This window comes from Pseudopipra pipra, chromosome 3, assembly GCF_036250125.1.
Source record: "Pseudopipra pipra isolate bDixPip1 chromosome 3, bDixPip1.hap1, whole genome shotgun sequence".
Lineage (NCBI taxonomy): Eukaryota > Metazoa > Chordata > Aves > Passeriformes > Pipridae > Pseudopipra > Pseudopipra pipra.
This window is the reverse complement of record NC_087551.1, coordinates 35,993,918-36,012,393: the sequence shown is the minus strand read 5'-3', so window position 1 is coordinate 36,012,393 and position 18,476 is coordinate 35,993,918. Positions and strand designations below refer to the sequence as shown.

The 18,476-nt window shown below is 36.6% G+C and overlaps 1 protein-coding gene across 2 annotated transcripts in view; it reads right to left on the bottom strand.

The window, feature by feature from the left end:
• The window catches only part of SMYD3 (SET and MYND domain containing 3), a 390,515-nt gene that overhangs the window by 65,582 nt on the left and 306,457 nt on the right, over positions 1-18,476 (bottom strand). For both annotated transcript variants that reach the window (XM_064648641.1, XM_064648642.1), the window contains 2 exons: positions 16,135-16,237; positions 7,586-7,696 (listed from right to left, as the gene is read on the bottom strand). In XM_064648641.1, the coding sequence (XP_064504711.1) occupies positions 7,586-7,696; positions 16,135-16,237 (214 nt within the window). The remainder of the gene's footprint in view (positions 1-7,585; positions 7,697-16,134; positions 16,238-18,476) is intronic.

The window sequence follows — 18,476 nt, the reverse complement described above, 5'->3', positions numbered from 1 at the left end:
CATCTTTTTCTTTTTTCCCTTTTAAATGACTGAAATAGGATCTGAATTAAAATCCACCATATTTCAAGTAAATTACTTAATTAATGAGATTTTAAAAGATCAAACATATTGCAGAGTAGAGAAAAGAGACTGAAAAAACTGATACTAGAAATGGCCTTGACAGGCTGAAACATCCAAGACCTTATAGGAACCTCAGTGAAATAGAATTCAAATAATGAGCTCAGATAATGCAACAACTGGCTTCAATATTAGGGAAAAAACCTGAACTGGGGTCTCCAAAATCAGTGCAGGAAAAGGTGTTTGGAAAGTGGTCTGTCTGATCTAGTCCTGTATTTTAAATTTTTTAATTACTACTGTTTCTAATTTGCTAATGCAGAGCAAGACCTTTCTTATTTCTATTAGTAATTCAGAAGAGGCCAAATAGTGACTGCTATAGGAAGGACGCTATTTGAAAAAAAAAATCATAACAGTAATAGCTACTTCTAACAACAGTCCCAAGGAAGCTGGACATTAATAAAGGGGGAACACTGCCATCCAGGCACTTAAAAGTAGCTGCAACAGCCTAAAACAATGATGAGAGTGGACTACGTTCCCTTGGCAAAACAGTCTTTCTGCTTAAAACATCTGCCAGAAGATTTACATTTCCTCTTAAATGGCTGGATCTGGGATTCTGAGCAGAATGAGATTCTGCTCCCCTCAGATGAGAAGAAAGCCAGACTCCCAGGAGAGTACCACACTCTAACTTCTACCTTTGCTTCAAATATGAACTTGTTGGACCAAACTGATACAGATTTCCCTATCAAGGATCTCCTGATCAGGCAAGGAGTTTGGATACAGTTTTCAACTCATGTCTATTTATAACAACAGCTGCATCTTTTCCATGACCTTGACAACCCAAGTGAGCTCCAGCTGACTGCTGCCAAGGGGTGACCAGAGCACACTGAGGCAGTCCCAAAACAACTGAGATAGGCAAGTTGTTATGGAAAAATGATCGCACTCCATTTGTCACTGTCTTTGGAATGGACCTTTAGTGGAAAAGAATTAAAATGCTGAAAGATAGAAGGAGCCTCAGAAGTCTTGTAAGAAATGCTAAGACGCTGAAAAGGTGGTGCCTTAATGAACAAGAGATCCCAGAAATCAGAAACAGTTGCCTTGGGTTTTGCTGTCATTTTTGGCACTACAAAAATAAAATCCCTCTGTCCTTAGCTGTTTGGAAATCCATCCCAAGAGGGTAAGATCCTCTGAAAGGGAACAGAAAAGTGTTATATTGACGGTTGGATTTCAGGAACCAATCCAGGGTTTACGTCACTACCAAATGTCTTGCCAGAAGGAAGGAACTGTTAATCAGACAACCACCTATGGAAAGAATCAGTACTGTGTCCCAGTGGGCTGCTAATTACTGATGCTTGTACTTCATGCTTTTGTAGGCACTGGTTATACTAACACTGGGCTAAAAGAATAGGTCGGTGAAATATTTTTGATCTCTGGCTTGATGTCATTTTGTAGTTTGCTTCAAAGGCTAGTGGCAAAACAGTAAAAAAGATGAGGAATAAACATTTTTTTCAATCAACTATTGCAAACTATATTTTATTAGGAAATTATTAAACAATAATTTTATTAGAATAAACTTCTGATCTTTTTTTCTTAACTTTGTAGGTTAGTACTCAGAAAGTTCCTTAGAATCATGACTAGAGATACAGATGCTCCTAGTTAATTTTTTGTTTTGATCAAGGGGTTTTATGTTCAGTTAGTTGTATAAACAGATTTATTTTCAACAATCCCATTTAATCCTTGCTTCCCAGGCCTTGTCTTTTGAATTAATTTGGAGATCTCATCTTTCATATCGTACTTGGAAAACTTAGTGAGACTGTAAATGTCTGAAAATAAATAAATATTGGGGAAACTGGGACATGAACTTCTGGAATTTGGTAATTCGGCAATTTAAAAAGGCACTTCTTAACACATAATTTCATGTTCCCCGTGTCCTAAATATACGATCCCTGAGGGAGGGGTGATATTTTTGTACTAAAACCAGTACAGCGATCTTGCATGAAGTCGTTACATCCTAATTCAAAACAACAGTCAATAATAATATTCTTCATGCAACAATGTCTATGTAATTTAAGCATATATTCTTCAAAGGTATTGCTGACATCAAACATGGACATCAAAGGTAAAAGTGTCATATCCTAGTGTATTCTTGGCCATAGTGAAGTATCTTTCAGAAAACCTGGTGAGGCAAATCAATCATGGACATATGCCATAGCAACAAATTCATTCAACTTACATAGAGGTTCATTTACATTGATGAAATTCCTAAGCTACAGTTGTGTTGTTTTCTCAGCTTGTAACAGAATGTGAAAACTTCTAGTAGGATCAGGAACTTAGTCAGTGGTTTTTTTTAATAATAGAGCTGGTGGATGTATGCAATAACAGCTAAAGAATTGCAAGTGACATTTTTATGTAGAGGTAGATAGCTTGGCTGCTGTTCAGGTGACCTAATTTTGAAAGTCCTTGAGTTGGAAACTGGACTTACGATGTTCTCTACCAAACTCAGGATGTAATATAAGTAAGTACTAAGCAAAGCAATAAACTGATTAAAGGAATAAAATACTTACTGGCATTTTGTTATTATTAACTTTGGCGACTATCAAACGCTGACCAAGCATAACAATTATTCAGACTCAAACTCATTGCTTTTGACCTTGTAATAAATAAAAGCTTTTAAAAAAACCAATATAGACTAAAATATTAAATTCTGGATCCAAAAGAGAAAGACAACTCATAACAAAGTGATTCTATAAGCACAAATGTTCCTGAAATCCTTGGCTGAAAATGTAGAACATGAACAATACCCTGGCTCATGACTGTGGAAAAAACTCTCTTCATTTAAAATGTTTGTCATCAATGTAATCCCATCTTTAATTATAATTAATGCAAGGGACTTTTATATGCTGGAATGGTAACACATTGCCAAGAATTCAGCTTTTACAAAGGCACACATTTCTTAATTACAGTGGAGATTGATCTTAACATGGAGTGAAGAATAATGCGTAAAGGTGTCAAAGATACAATGAACTGAAGACATTACAGTAGCTATAACTTGAAGTACAGACAGTCAGGAAGTACTCTATGAGTGACTTTTAAAAAGACCTGTTTATTTCCCTCTATTAATTACTAGGATTTTTTTCCAACTTTGGCCAACAGTGTTAGATTTGCAGCTATTGGCATTTAATTTGTCAGGAACTGAACTGCCAAAAGCTCCATCTCAATCTTATCTTAACCAGTTTACAGTGATGTAAGCACTTGCCAGGCTTCTTGACCAGCTGCCAGAAGACACTGGCCACCATTTTGTTAAAGTCCTCTTAGAATTAAAATACAGCTGATATTGAGACCCAGGCACCAAAAACTATTCAGGATACCCAGTTCTAGCTAGTGCTGCTGTTTGCCTCTATATATTCTCATCCTTGTGACATCTATGCACCTGGGTTATTTCAACGAGGAACGTTTCCTTTCATTTTGCATGCAATGCAATTGCGACTGTACAGCCACAGAACTCTCTGTTTGGTCTAGGGCTGTGTCTGCTCACACTGACTGCCAGTGTGTATCAGTAGACGCTAAACTTCAATTATGTTTGCTTCAGCAAGGGTCCTTGTGCTTGGGCTGCAGCCTGTTTCAGGATACTTGAAAATGTAGCCTTTCCCATTTTACAGACTCAGATACTGACAATTGTACAAGGGAACTTTGTACACTTAGGTAGCAGTTAGAGAAGACTGTTATGCTGCATGAAGTTGCTATATCTAGCTAAAAAGTCCAAGTAACTATGAATTTCAGTCCTTGCTGATGTTGGAGTGAATTTTGCTTTTTTTTTTATATAACCGTAACATGAAATATTACAGTAAATGAGAAATAAAAAATATTTCTTCATAGGTAAGTTGCATCTTAAATCATGTCAGAAGCCTGAAATATTATAAAAAGCCCTCATGTAACCTAGAATGGCAAAAGAGCACTTTGACACACTACTCTTGTTTGCATGCATACCTAAAATGTGTGACTGTAGTATGATGTAACCACTATCTGAGTTTAATCAATTTTAGCACAAATAACAGTGAAGAAGCAGTGACACTGACTGTAAGATACATTTGTCTACAGCAGCAGCCAGAGACAAATGCTTGAAGTGATCTGCATAAACAAATTTTAACGACAATCTGGGTGTTGGCATGCTGAAACCTACATAGTTGCAACTGCACTATGCTTATCCATGTCAGCTAGCACAGAAATGTAATCATGTGATTCTTGATTTTGTATTTATATATCCTTCATGGAGCAGCATAATTTATCTCACCAAACTTCATCTGTTTAAAGTGTGGGCATTTACTTGAAGGCATGCCTTTAACCTCTTATATCCATTCCAGTTTTCATAGATTTCTACTGAAAGACAGTATGAATGATCTACTTGTCTTTTCTCTGGGTATGGAGGGAGGCATAAAGCACATGTATAAACCTCAAAACATTTCACTTCAAGAAATTATTCTCATTTAAACAAATTCATCACATAAAGCTAAAAGACCTTAGAAAATACAGCATCTTTCTTTATTATCCTTCGGGCATCAGAATACTCAGCAGACATATAAATTACCAACTTCACCCTGAATTTGTGGAAACTGAGCAAACCAGAGCTTCACAGAACATTCACAAAAATGACCACCAATACAGACAGACTGATCTGGTTTCCAGTCAAAAACCTGTTCAGCTCCAATTGAAATGGTAGCTTCTCACTAATTATGAAAAATAAGAGTAGGATCTTAGAAAACACAAAGGTTGCTTTTGAATAAAATGAATGCCCAAAGTCACTTACAGTCAGTAACTGACTTGAGAACAGAAACTTAATACCATCTTCCTTTTTCACACAGGCATATAACAATAAATGAACAAGCCTTTAAAAATATAGCAGGAAACATAAATTTCATTGATAATAATCTTGCAAAGTATTTTCATAAATATGAATAAAATAAGCATGCATGTAACCAAGTTCAAATAGATATAAGGTTTACATGCTCTTCATATAAATTGTAATGTATATTTCCCACAGGATTCTCAGGATTGCTTTTAAAACATTACAAAGGGTGTAGAATAAAAGCTACAATGGAAATTACCTGATTTAAAGTTCTACTGTAAATTGCTGTGTGCATCTCAGGAGCTTTCACTGGTCCCTAGTACATGCTCAGCAGCTCACAGGCACACTCAGCAAGACTGGAGTAACAAGAAGCTATGAACTCTGTAAATGTTTGTTAGTGTTTCAAAAAGTATTCTACCTTTTCTGATGAGATGACTACAACTGAAAAAATTCCCAACACCCAAGAACTTACTTGAATGCATAAAGCATTTCTGTAATTTGCATTTTTACCTTTAAGCAAGACATACAAGATGAATTGCTGTTGACTAAACCATCTTTTTTCGCAAAGCAATGTTATAGTGTGGGAATTTACTGTTAGCTGATTACATTTACTGATTCACAATGTTGAATCTGCCACTCCTGATAACCCAAAGTAGCAGATGTTGCCTATTCTGTTGAAAATGACTTTCCTTTTTAAAAATTTTCTAAGATGTCTTGGAAATTTGTCTCAGTATTAGGGGTATTTCAGCAGGGATGCTATTGAATACTTTTGTCAACTGATGACTTTTAAGCATCTAAATTCAGACATTACGTAGTTTAAAACCCCAGTATTTCACCCTTGGTACCCGCAGTGTTACTTGCCTCTCAGCTTACCAACAGCAACTGAAATCAATGGAAAAAATAAAAGTCAAAGTTTCCAAGCTAGTCATGTAGGGATTTTATAAAAACAATTTTTCGTCACAGAGAAATGAAATGTCATACTGTGAGGACTGCTGCAGATAATGTCTAATCACTCTAGACTGAAGCTGAGGATAAAGATGTCTTCTTCATAGACAACAGACAAAGTTGCCATGAGGCTCCTAGACTTTCACAGACCTCTCTACATGGTACCAATGGGGCAATTACAGAATTTCACAGTCACACAAAGCTTTCCAAACATTTTGCAATATTATTCCCAAGGAAATTTTGCAAATGGGCAAAAAAAAATCTACAGAATCTGAATACAAACTACAGTTATATTTTCAAAAAGAAAAAAAAAGTATTAATTTTAACCTATGTATGAGACTGTTGTTTTCATTAATATGTGCCCATATAATTTCACTACAATATTTTTTGATGTTATATGTTGATTTTTACAATGACATGTACACCAGCTTGGGGATATTGTTTCTTAAAACATTCCACATGCTGAATGGTCTTTATACTACTTGTGTACCCTTTCACAAACCGCTAAGTGATCCTTAAAGACTCTTTAGTCTGCTTATTTTTCTTAATCATCATTGCATCTGTGAGGATGCCATTTACCCAAAACTAATCCAAGATTTCACGGCACTTGAGTGACCATCTTTAAAAGAAAGACAAAAGGAGGTCTTCACTTCACTGCCTCTGAGTAGAATTGCAGCAGGCACAGAATGCCAACACAGACAGGAAGTAATTTAGCATTATGTCATAAGCCTGAAACTTTTCTGTGTTCTCTTTTTTGAACTGCTTACTGATGAATCAAAGCATAAGTTACAGTTTAAACTTTGGGGGTTCCTTTTTTTTTTTTTCTGTATAGCAATTATTTCATTAATCATATTATGCTCCTTGGAATTACATTTTCACCTTTCTTACTATTTCTAATCAAGCAGGAACACATTTAGCTATGGGATGTGACTTATCCCAAACAGGCATTTGTGAAAATAAGAACAAGTGTACATATAAGTGTACAAAAGAGACGAAGTACATAAACTGCTATGAAGCCAACCTCATTCTGCATATTCCATTTGATCATTCATGAGGCTCTGAGCCAAAATTATTCCATCAAGCCTGTATAACTATGAAGCAACCCAGAGTATAATCAAACCAGTCTAGGCTGAACCCTGGTAAAAGGTCACACTACAACTACTGACCTGTACTCCAAGAACTTGTGATGCAAGTGAGCATAAAAACTACAGTCACCCAAGGAGGTTCACCATTCTAAGAGCTGCTGACTAAGTCAGTAATTCTTGAAAATTACTGATGCAGGCGTTTGTCAGAATTCATTCAATATTATTATGAGGATAAGCACAGCCTTCCTGTATTATCAGACAATTGGCTTCAGTTAAAGTTCTAAGATTATTCTTTTGAATAGAAAACCAAAAAAAATTCTTTCAGCTTAAAGTCATGTTAAGTCTCATGTTTCAAGGTCCATGAATCTCAAAGTGATCTGAACCACATATTGGAACTGAAAGTAGCTCCTAGCTTTATGAACAATGCATATTTTAGCAAGAAATTCTTCTTATCATGTTGCCAGCATTTCCTGCTTTTCCTTCCTTCACAGTTGTCTTCCATAGCAACATAAACAGCACTGAGAGCAGAGGTCATTTTCTCCTCTAATCTGGCCATTCAATTAGTAGCAAAAGATAAGTATTACGTAAAGGAAGGGAAGGTGCTGACAGGCCTAGGAAAGCTCTGTTCATTGGCAAGGAATTTTTTTACTCAACTTACCTTCTCCTGATTCTGGCAGAGAAGACAATCACATTCAAAGCAATACTGGCGCACCAGCTGCTTTTGGCGTTCGCTGGTTGGCATCAGTGATTCAATATAGCTGATGGTGAGCTGCATGCAGTACATAAAAGAACAGAGTTGGTATATTTTACAAAAATTCCATTTTCAGCGTATGTATAGCTAAGGTAACATTTTTTGGATATAACATTTTTTCCAGCATAAAATACAATGTTAATAGACTATTCCCTAGAAGAAATGGCCTCCTTTTACAAAGAGTGGGGAAAAAAAAGGACAAAAATAATTTCCACAGAAGAACACTTCTGCACATTTCAAGATCAATATTCTTTGAAATTATTAATCAACCCCAAATTATCACTATTTCAGCTTTTCATTCTATTTTGGAAGATAAAGAAAAAAGAAAGAAGAGCAAGAAAGGAGAACAAAGAAAGTCAGTATTTGAATTCCATGCGAATGAAATCTCATTTTCTGTCTAACTTCAAAGTTTAAATGTGTATTTACCACTGTTGTTATACAACATTCCACTATCTCCAAAATTTTTTTCTCAAGGAAGCCCCTACTTTCTTATACGTTTGAGCCTAAGGATAATTCCCCCTATGTCATACCCATATTCAGTATGTCTGTGATGTTTCCCTTGTGACCAAGGAAGCACAAAAGCATTGCAGTCTAAGTTGTTGAAACTAATGACAAGAAGATTTATTAAAATGATAAAAGAAAATTTGTGCCTACATTTGTGCCATTTTCAACTCCTCATGCTGTACAGAGTGAATTCCAATGAACTACAGAGAAGTCTGTAGTTTGTTCACTTTGACGCCTGCCAGAAGGAATTTTACAGGGCTAACCATTTGTAGAGTTCTTAAAAGGTTTAAAGTGCTGCACAGGCACAAATTAATGACAAGGAAAAGAGTATTACAAAAAAAAACCAGTCCAGTTCAGACCAGTATGCAGTCAAATATGCTATTGAGTGATTACACTACGTGCCCAACACACTTTGAAACATTCTAGAGAGGTCAGAGCTAAAAAAAATCAGGTCATTATTTCATCCTGAGCCTAGACACTTCAACTAATTGGTAGAATTTTCACATGGTTCTCAGTTAAATCATGAGAGTCCACTCAAAGAAATTACAGGAAAACCTGACCAATTTGTAGCAATGACTACGAAATCCATTATCAGAACCTGCATTTTGCGAATTAGCGAGCATTCTAATTGAATGAGCAATTAAGAAGCAACTAAAACAATGCCTGCTTTCTTTCTTGCTTGCTATTACAGTGTAATTTGATTACATACTGAAGGAGGACTGTATTAAAAGAAGTCTACTGAGATGGAAAAATTAAGTATTTAAAATTATCATAAGCAGAAAGCCTGCAGAAAAAAATAAATATGGTCTCATAATTGAAGATTAATAATATAATTAATGAAAGAGACAAATAAAGTTCCATAATTAACCAAAAGTTAGAAAGTGTGAGAACTTTTAGGTTTGCATTCTATATAATGTTGTTCTATCCCAGCTTGTGCATGTCTGAGCCAAGAGAGGATTAGTTTCACCACCACAGGCTTACAGCAGAACAGAATTATAGGCTTCCCTCTGGTCTTTCTACAGTGAATGGATGGAAATTGTGCTGCCTATTTATTTTCCACTCTTTTCTCCCAAGCTTGATATCTTCTGCCCCATTATCTCCAGCGTCCCTCTTATCCTTTCTCTTCTCTACCCCTCAACATGAGTATAATTTTCCTGTCTTATTCTCAACACCTGATTATCTAAACTTGTTTTCCATCCCTCAATTCTAGCTCCTTAAATAGCCATTCTTGGTACAATGGGATGACTTCATCATTGTGCCAGTCTCAGATCTGTCCTTATGCCTCATCTAACACCTTTTCCTCATATCTGATCACCTACACACTTACTCTCCCAAGTTAAAAGTCCTTGTTGCCCTACTCTGTTGCCCTACACTGAAGATGTTTTCCCAAACATCTTCAGTGATCCCCAAAACTTTCTCCTTGCTTCTTAGGAGCAAGAACAGCTGGTTCTAATCTGCAGCTTCCCTAGTGTGGCAAGAAAGATCTGTCTCCCTTCCTTTCCAAAAAGCATTTTCCAGCCAAGCTGCAGTCCTAACCTCATCCTTCAGACATTCCAAACCCAATTTCCCTCTCCCATCACAAGCCTCCTGATCATCGTGCCTCCTTACAACTCGCAAGAGTTTTCTGTCAAAATCATTCCACACAGGCTGTTCCCTGTCTCTTATCCTCTGCATAAACATCTCTGGTTCTGACCCATGTCCTATGGGGCTTTAGGTTCAGGTGGCATCCAGAAGTAAAAGGGATTTGACCAAGTTCAGACACAGTGCAAGACAGTAGGAATCTTCTGGGAGAAATAATTCATGTGAGATTAGTCTACTCTTTGCCAAAATATTTAAGACAATGCTTTAAACCCTATCATTACTATTGAAACCATCATTAGGCTGTGTTTAGTTCTAATGCTGCAAAACAAGCACAGAGCCAATACTTTATCTATCATCAGCCTACAGGCTTCATCCCTTTCTCTTTTTATATTTTTGGCTTTGTTTTTCTTTCTTTTTTTTCATTTATGTTGCAGAAACCTTGGAAGTAGAAACAAGTTTGAAACAAGTAGTTTCTTTTTCAGAGGTTATCAAACAGTTGTGGATATGAATAGTCACATAACAACCTGCTCTGGATTAGAGCATTATGACTGGGCATAAGGAGGAAGACAAGAGGCTTTTAGCATTTTAACAATTTAAGAGTTTCTCTTGTTGTCAGAGGCCTGAGTTCAAATTTCCAGTCCTACCAGCAGAAATCCATAAGTTGTAGCTCGCAGGTTAAGTGGGAAAATATAATTAGAATATTTAGAAACATGACCAACCTAGCAGCGACTAAGCCTACACTAACCATTTAACTGTTTAAAAATAAGAATTCTGTATTCAAGTCTCTCTTACACTTGTTTTAATTTTGGATCACTTCATTAGAGGCAAGGCTCATTTAACTTGTACGTAGTTAGGAAATATGCACATTTATCAAAGGCTGTCTTAATGGTGTTTGCATGTGGGATGTATGCTATTAATTAAAACATTATTTCAGCTGACCAAAGCTTGACTCTTTATTGCATCGCTTATGAAGAATGCAGTAAATCTTTTGCCCCCGAGCTGAAGAATATATATTAAAAAACAATTATGAAGGCATGAGACTTATTGACTCAAGACATTCAGCACTCTCTGAGCCCTGCTTCTCACTCTGACACAGAAATTCTTTAACCATGGGTATGATGGTTAGTTTCTCACGTTCCTCATTTGCCAAATGAGGTGGACACAATTTTCCAGTACTGCCATGCTGCAGTGGACTTAATTTATGGGGTTTTTTTTGTAACAGACTATAAGCTACAAAATGGCTAGATAGAAAATTCTGTAGGAATTTAAAATTAATTATTTTAATGCAAACAGTAGGGAGAAAAAAGTGAATCTTGTTTTTGCAATCATAAGTCTCAGGGTCTTAGAGAGGGTTTTGTACAGAAGTCTGTTAATAACACAGAGTTATAGACTGTTATGGGTAACAGTCTATGCTCTTTCTGCTTTGGCATAAAAGATCAAAATGCCTTCTAACTCAACAAAAAATTTGGTTTTAAAAAATGTAATGTGACAAAATGTAATGTGGCAAACATACAGCGATATAAAACTTCTCATAGAATTTCAATAACAAAAACATTATATAATTTGGTTGAAATCTATCTTGAAAATAGATTTAATTGATCATCCGAAATTATGATCTGTGTTTAGTATTAATTTAGATAAAAAAAGATGCTCTGCAAGGGTACAGTCAGTTATGTGATTTTTTGAAGAAAGATACAACTGTAACTGAACTCTGAAGCTGAGGAGAAGCCAAGCACCCATTTTGGAGCAGAATTGCACCTCAGCTAATCCATTCTGTCTCTCTGCAGGAATAATTGCTTTGAAGGCATACAACTTTTTATCAGAGAAGAGGAAAAACCAGCTTGTGCCTGCCTGCAAAACACCAGGTAGCCTCAGCAATTAACAAAAAGTCAACTGAAATTGTAGCACACATCTTGATGCTGTTTCAAGTGGTTACTTAAGGGTAGGGAAAGGATGAAGACCTCTTCAGAGCAGGCTACTTGTCTTTTTGACAAAACTGGCTGATAGGCTACCTTATCACTAAAGGAGCCCTCATAATCTCTAGGTGAATAATTTTTGCTTTCTTATGATCCTTCCCCATATCTTACCTTTCTTTGTGAGACTTAAATTTCATTTCTGTGAAGAGGAAAGTGCAAGAAAAGGAAAACTTTGTATGCTGTCAAATTAAAATCACCTCAAGTTATCAGAACTGTGATAGCACTACAGAGAAGTTGTGAAGGTCCCATCTCTGGAAGAGTTCAAGGCCAGGTTGGATGGAGCTCTGAGCAACCTGATCTAGTGAAAGGTATCCTTGCCCACAGCAGGGTGATTGGAATCAGATGATCTCTGAGGTTCCTTCTAACCCAAGCCATTCTATGATTATCTTGATGGGCAAAAATTTGTTAAATTAGTTTTGAGCTGCTGGAAGCAAGTTTCAGAATTCAGAAAGTCCTGCAGTCTTCAGTAGGGATGTATAGAAAAAAGTCCCCACAAAAATCTCTCAGGTTTTTTTTTCCCTTCACATTATTAGACTCAATTATGCTCAAAAACCTGCTATAGAATAGTCTACAGAGCCTTAGTGGCCCTTATAGCCACCTTGACCCCACATCTATGCATGGAGATCAACAGTTGCTCCCAAGCCTTCTTCTCCTTTCACTTCTTTTGCCCTCTCCTGTTTCATTCCCATGATGCCACTTTCAGGGCAGAAGACAATTAAATGTAGCTGATCAAGCACCAGAATTTGGGGTACTAGCATAGACCCATACTGCCTTATATGAATTATAACAGAGTCAGAGCAAGGACAGATAAGTTAAAAAAAGAAAGGTTACCAAGCTTGAAGGAAATTTTCTAACAGAGCCAAGTTTTCACTTTAAAAATTCTACATTCAATGACCATTTTAAATGTCATTTAAATAAGGTATATAATGACAGAAATGAAAGCCTTTATTCTGAATATCACCTAAAGCATTCACTGGCAAAAACCCATGGGAACAGTTTGCTTTTGTTTTAAATGGTAACTTCCTGCCCTCAAAAAGCATAAAACATCATTAGCATAAAAATCAAATAATATACTTAAATATGAATCTGGTTTCCAAAGCAAAATTTAAGGACCATATACTTCTTACTATTTCTGCAACACACTGACTTCTTAAAGCTTTCACCTGGGAAACCACGCAATTACACATGAATCCCTTCTTTCAGTGCCCTCGAAAAAAAAGTAACATTCATGACTCATTATTTTGTAGCACTTCAGGACTGTCAACACTGTCTTTGCCACAGAAAAAAGGCCTAGATTGCTAGGGTATGATTTTTGGAAGTGATTAGTTTTCCAAATATACAACACCATCAAATTTAGCAGTTTCATTCTATAAGGATACAGGCAAAATTCAATTAAAGCAAACAAAATGCCACATGCTTTCCTGTCAAAAACATGCAAAGCTGAAGAAATTTGCCTAGACATGAGATTAAAACTGAAATGAAACAACTTCAATCAGAATATAAAAACTTTTTGAGGTTCTCATAATTTTGCATGCTTTTTATCACTGACCTGATAAATATAATTACTGTGTATAGCTTGAGTACTCTGAAGTGTGGTTGGGGCATAAATGTTACTCCTGAAAAAATCTGCACTACACTGCAGCAACTACATCCAATGTAATAACTTCTAGTTTACAACCAAAATAATATCTAGTGGTTCCTCCCTCTTTATATGATTGTGCGATGACCACAGAGGCCCACGAGCTCAGCGCCCTTTGTTTCTGTTTTCCCTGTGACTACAGGTGTTCAACAACTCCTCAACGTGTACACTGCTGTAGTGTACTCTGACAGAAACTACTACAAATGTGCAAAAATATTTTTACTTCTCACTAGCCTAGTGAACATATCATATTGCAGTGGCTGATACTTTCAGAGCAACAGTCCAGAGGTGCTTTCAAGTTTGTTCTTGTATGAATAGGAAGGCCATAGTCCTCTTCTACTAATCTGAGCTTGACTTGCTACTTAGCTTCTTACTCCTAATAAATTTTGTGCTTACTTCCTTTCTATTAATTATTATATAGGGAATCTCATTCTGACTGAGTCTATTGTCACAGGATAAGACAAATTTTCTAGTGATTATATTTAAGTTTTCTTATTGCCCCATAGCTTGAAATAACATTCATCTTACCATCTCAAGGCACCCAATCTGTTCAGAAAACCCAATCAGATTTCTCCCTAATATATTTTCTCTCCCATTAGCTCAGATTCTGATGTCTGTAATAGAAGTTAAAACTCAGCTTGTAACAGGTGATGTAGTTTTATGTACATATGTGTGTAAATTCAATACACGGCTATTAATAAAATTCAGCTCACCCTACCTCAGGCAAGCAGTAAGGCAGCGTGGAAAGAAGTTGTACCAAAGTCACCATGCAGAACACAAAAGGAAAAGCGGTAGCAGTAGTGTATGAGGAAAAGTAATTGTTGAAAATAATATTGAACTGCTGACTTGTATATACCCTCAAAATAATTTTATTTCCCTCACTCTTCCCATAACAGATCTAAGTTAATACTGACTTTGCAGCTTTATTTTGTCACTTAAACCTTAAGCCATTTTTCTTCCATAAACACATCCTTATTTAAAGAGTCACGTACCTCAGACTGAGACTTTTATTTCCAGGTAAGTCAAGGGGACAGCTGCTTTAACATAGTATGTAGGTTTACATGTTCCTTAAGGCGAGTATTCCTTTCACTACCAAACCCATAAGGAACAGTTGCAACAAAGACACTAGAACATGAGCTCTTTGGAAAATTCTGACTTTATTTTACCCCCTCAGTGGTGGCAAAGTTTTTTTAGAAAATACAATATGCCCACATAAGGTGCAGTCATTTTAAAGCGTATATTAACACAACTGCAAAGTCACCACAAACAAACTAGTCCTAGCTGCCCTGCTTTGTAATTTACATATATTTCCTGATTGCCTTTCAAGGAACTAGTAAATTACACAGTATCTGTTTCACCACAATTTTAATCTAGAGATTTCTGGGGGCTACAGACCACTAATACAAAGTCTAAAATTCAGGTCATAGCTTCACAGCCATGGTACAGTCTGCACATCATACCTGCACAGAATTCTACTCCACTTCTCACTCCAGAACCACCCAGGGCCACATCAGGGCCTCTCCACTCGGTAAAAGCTGCTTGTCACAAAGAATTGCCTTATGAAATTTACTTAGAAAAATATACCCAGGTACAAAATAAGATAGCTTCAGAATTTTAAGCTTTAATAATTAAGTCAAAGGCATTAAATCTACAGTATTTTTAAATAAACAACCCATTTAGGGAACTGGGAAGCCAAGAGGAAAGTTATGGTTTATGGATAAAATAGAATAAATGTGTCTATAATTTGGCTTAAACAAGAATGACAGACTAAAAGATGTCTACAGTTAATAGCTCCACAAATATATATTGCATCCTAAAAAATTTCTCTTAGTAAAAATGTAAGTATGCAAAAACATTTCTGCTGGTTCTTAACAAGGTTTTACCTAAAAAAATATTTTACCATTTACTTATTTTCATGGCCTACTATATGTGAGAAAAGATACATTAAAAAAAAAAAGAAAAACTTCATAGGGAGGAAAAGAGATACTACTTCTAAATTAGAATATATATGCTTTTCATATTCTTGGGGTTTTAAACACAGGTGTGAACTGTGTTTACATTAGGTCACGATTTTGAAATGACCAACAGCTGGGACTGTGTAGGTCACTGGTGCATTTAAAGTTACATATATACACACATCTTTGCAGGTCTTATTAAGCACATTCAATACTGCATTGCTGATAAACACATTTATTTTGAAAGTATTTCCTAGACACAAATTATTATTTTCAAATTAGTACAAATACCATCATAAAGTTAAGAATAGCTTAGACCAAATCAGAAATCTCTTGAAAAGGATATTTTGAAGTCTTTCCTAGTGAAATGGACAAGAAAACAAACCATGTTTTGCTGCTTGCACTGTCAATGAAAGGTTTACTACAACCGCATGGTTGCAGGCAGACAAATGCTTGTTGTTGCAATGACTTAGTGAACACTGCATTCCACTCAAAAATATTCTAAGTGTTCTGTCAGGGTAAAGACATCCAAAAACAAACAAAATGAAGTGCCTAGAGGAGGAAAGGAGGAACAAGAATTTATCAAGACTGCTAGTGATTTATGAGAAGTAATGATTATGGGGCCCAGGCAGTGTGAAGAGATTATTCTATTTATCATTTTCCCCCCTGATAGCTATGTGCTAGAAAGTGGCATCAATATATCATCAAAATATTAAGCTGGTGGCCCTGCAGTCTGGAATTTATTTAGGGAGATGTCATTGTTGCAGGTGTCTGTGACGGAAGGGAGGACAAGTTAATTACCTCTTCACCAATCTGGATCTCTCGGACAGAGCGAAGTAAAAGCTGGTATCCTTCAAAAACGATCACACAGTTTGGGTCACAGCTGTGGTTCAGTAAAGACATGCTGTGAGGGGTGGTAGAGGGGGAAAGAGAGAAAAAAACTTAACAGAGGAGTCTCCATTGTCATTTCCCTTCAATAATTTAAAAGCATCTAACATGATTACACGTGAACCATCAGGCAATTAAGCTATGAAACAAATAAAATCCCTGGTAAATCAACTGCTCTTGGTTAGGGGAGGAAAATTAATACTCAGAAGATTTATATTTATTGCTAATAGGAGCCATGCCTGGATCTCCTAATATGTTTCTGCCTTCTGTGTCATCAGGCAGGAGGGAGGCAATGGCCTCCCAGCAACTCACCCAGAGGCCTGACTCAGGGGACAGGGCAAGTGCGGAACAAGGTTATCTGGACAGTTCAGAGCGAAAACTCAGCCTTTGGGCTGAATTATATTTCTGCTGCTTCTGCTCGGTCTCAGGGCATTAACCTTATCACTTACCTGACTGTCATTGGAACCACAGCTCAACAGGGCCAACAATCAACCTGTATTTCATATCAGGAGAAAATGGAGTATACTATGTCCCAAAGCCAAAGAATTTGGTGTATAGAGTTGAAAGAAGAAACATGGCCATTGCCTCTGTTTTACACATATTTTCGTCCAGCCTCTATTCTTGTGGCATGTGACAGCTGAAGCAGCACTGACCATTAGGGAGCTGCTGCCACCCTCAAGAGACACACATGCTGTACAAACATGCCCTTTCCTCTTCTTGAAGGATGCTGTTAAGAACAACATGTCACTATATACTGTGAGTCACGTGTTGCATTAGCTGAGAAACAACTGCCTTTGCCAGACCAATCTCAGTTCCAGAGCAGAAGTGGGGCTGATGGTTCTTTCCCTATGGGAATGACCCATTGAAAGAATGATTCTGGCATCATCAGCCTGGAAGAATTTTTGGCTTATGCGGCTCCTGGCTGCGTTTATTTGCTTTCCTTGTCTGCCTGATTCAGCAACTCAAAATCCCAACTGTTGGCAAAATACAGGATGTTCCCAAGGGTCAGAGACCTGCACCAAACTATGTTTATTCAGTTTTTGACTCTTAAAGAAGGTATCAACAGGATCCTGACTCTTCTGTTATCCCTTCTGGCCTAATAAAATATCTGTGGTTAACCTCCACAAGAATCCAGTGATGTATGCTAGGAGAGAGTATCCATGACACTTACTGTGAGATCATTGGGCATACTCCCAAAGCTGCTGGCAAGGTGATGTGAAGCAGGACCATAGGATTTTATAGATTTTAAAATATGTTGTGATGTTGAAGCCATCAAGCCATACAACAATGTACAACCTCTCAATGAGGCTAAACAAAGCACTTTTAATTAAATTTCATGTCATGGAAACATCAGTGGGTTTGATGACAATTTCCTCTGGAAGCATATGAATTCATCAGGAAGGACATTTGCCCAGGATTTGCAAAGTGCAGATTTAAGTTCACAGTTTTCCTAGCTCAGAGCGGTTTGCTACAGCAAATCTCAAACTGCTCTGAAGTGACTTGAGAAAGAGTCTCTTGCATCCCTTGGCAATGCATTATCATTGAACATAGACAGACACTTTATTCACAGTTAGGGGCTTTTTTTCAACCAAAAGGAAACATTTCTCTAATAATAATGCTCCAAAATAATATTTCATTTTTCTCAAATGTGAAAAGTATTTGTTTGCATTCCACTATGAAATCAAATGTTTTGCACTTTCCATAACACCAGTTACCATGTCCTCCTAACCAACTTTCCCTTAACCTTACCATAAGGCAGGCCTCAAGATATTAAGTTTCCTTAGTCAAATCTTGCATGTGTGACATTAGTAGGAAAAGAATCAACAGTGAGAGGTCCACAAAATGGTCCAACCATTCATTAACAAAAAATTTAGGTAGTAAAATGTCATTTTAAATTATATATACTAATTTTCCATATTAATGATTACAGGTAACTAATTCTATGAAGATAAACCTTAACTGGCACATACTTCTTACCTAATACAAATAAGAAATTCAAATTCATCTCCCAAGAGACTTATCTTTTCACCTTAATGGTTTGTTTGTTGTGGTAATTTACTAAAACATACTTAATCTTTTCATTTTAATTGCCAATTCTGAAGGCTCTCTACTGTAAAATATCTTTATTCTAAAGCATCACTGAACAGGTTTCCTTTAACTAGTCCCAGTTACATATTTTTGATGTCAGCATTTATTCTTACTTAGAAAAGACTACCACCTCCATAAAAATAAAATATAAAGATGTATCTTATTTA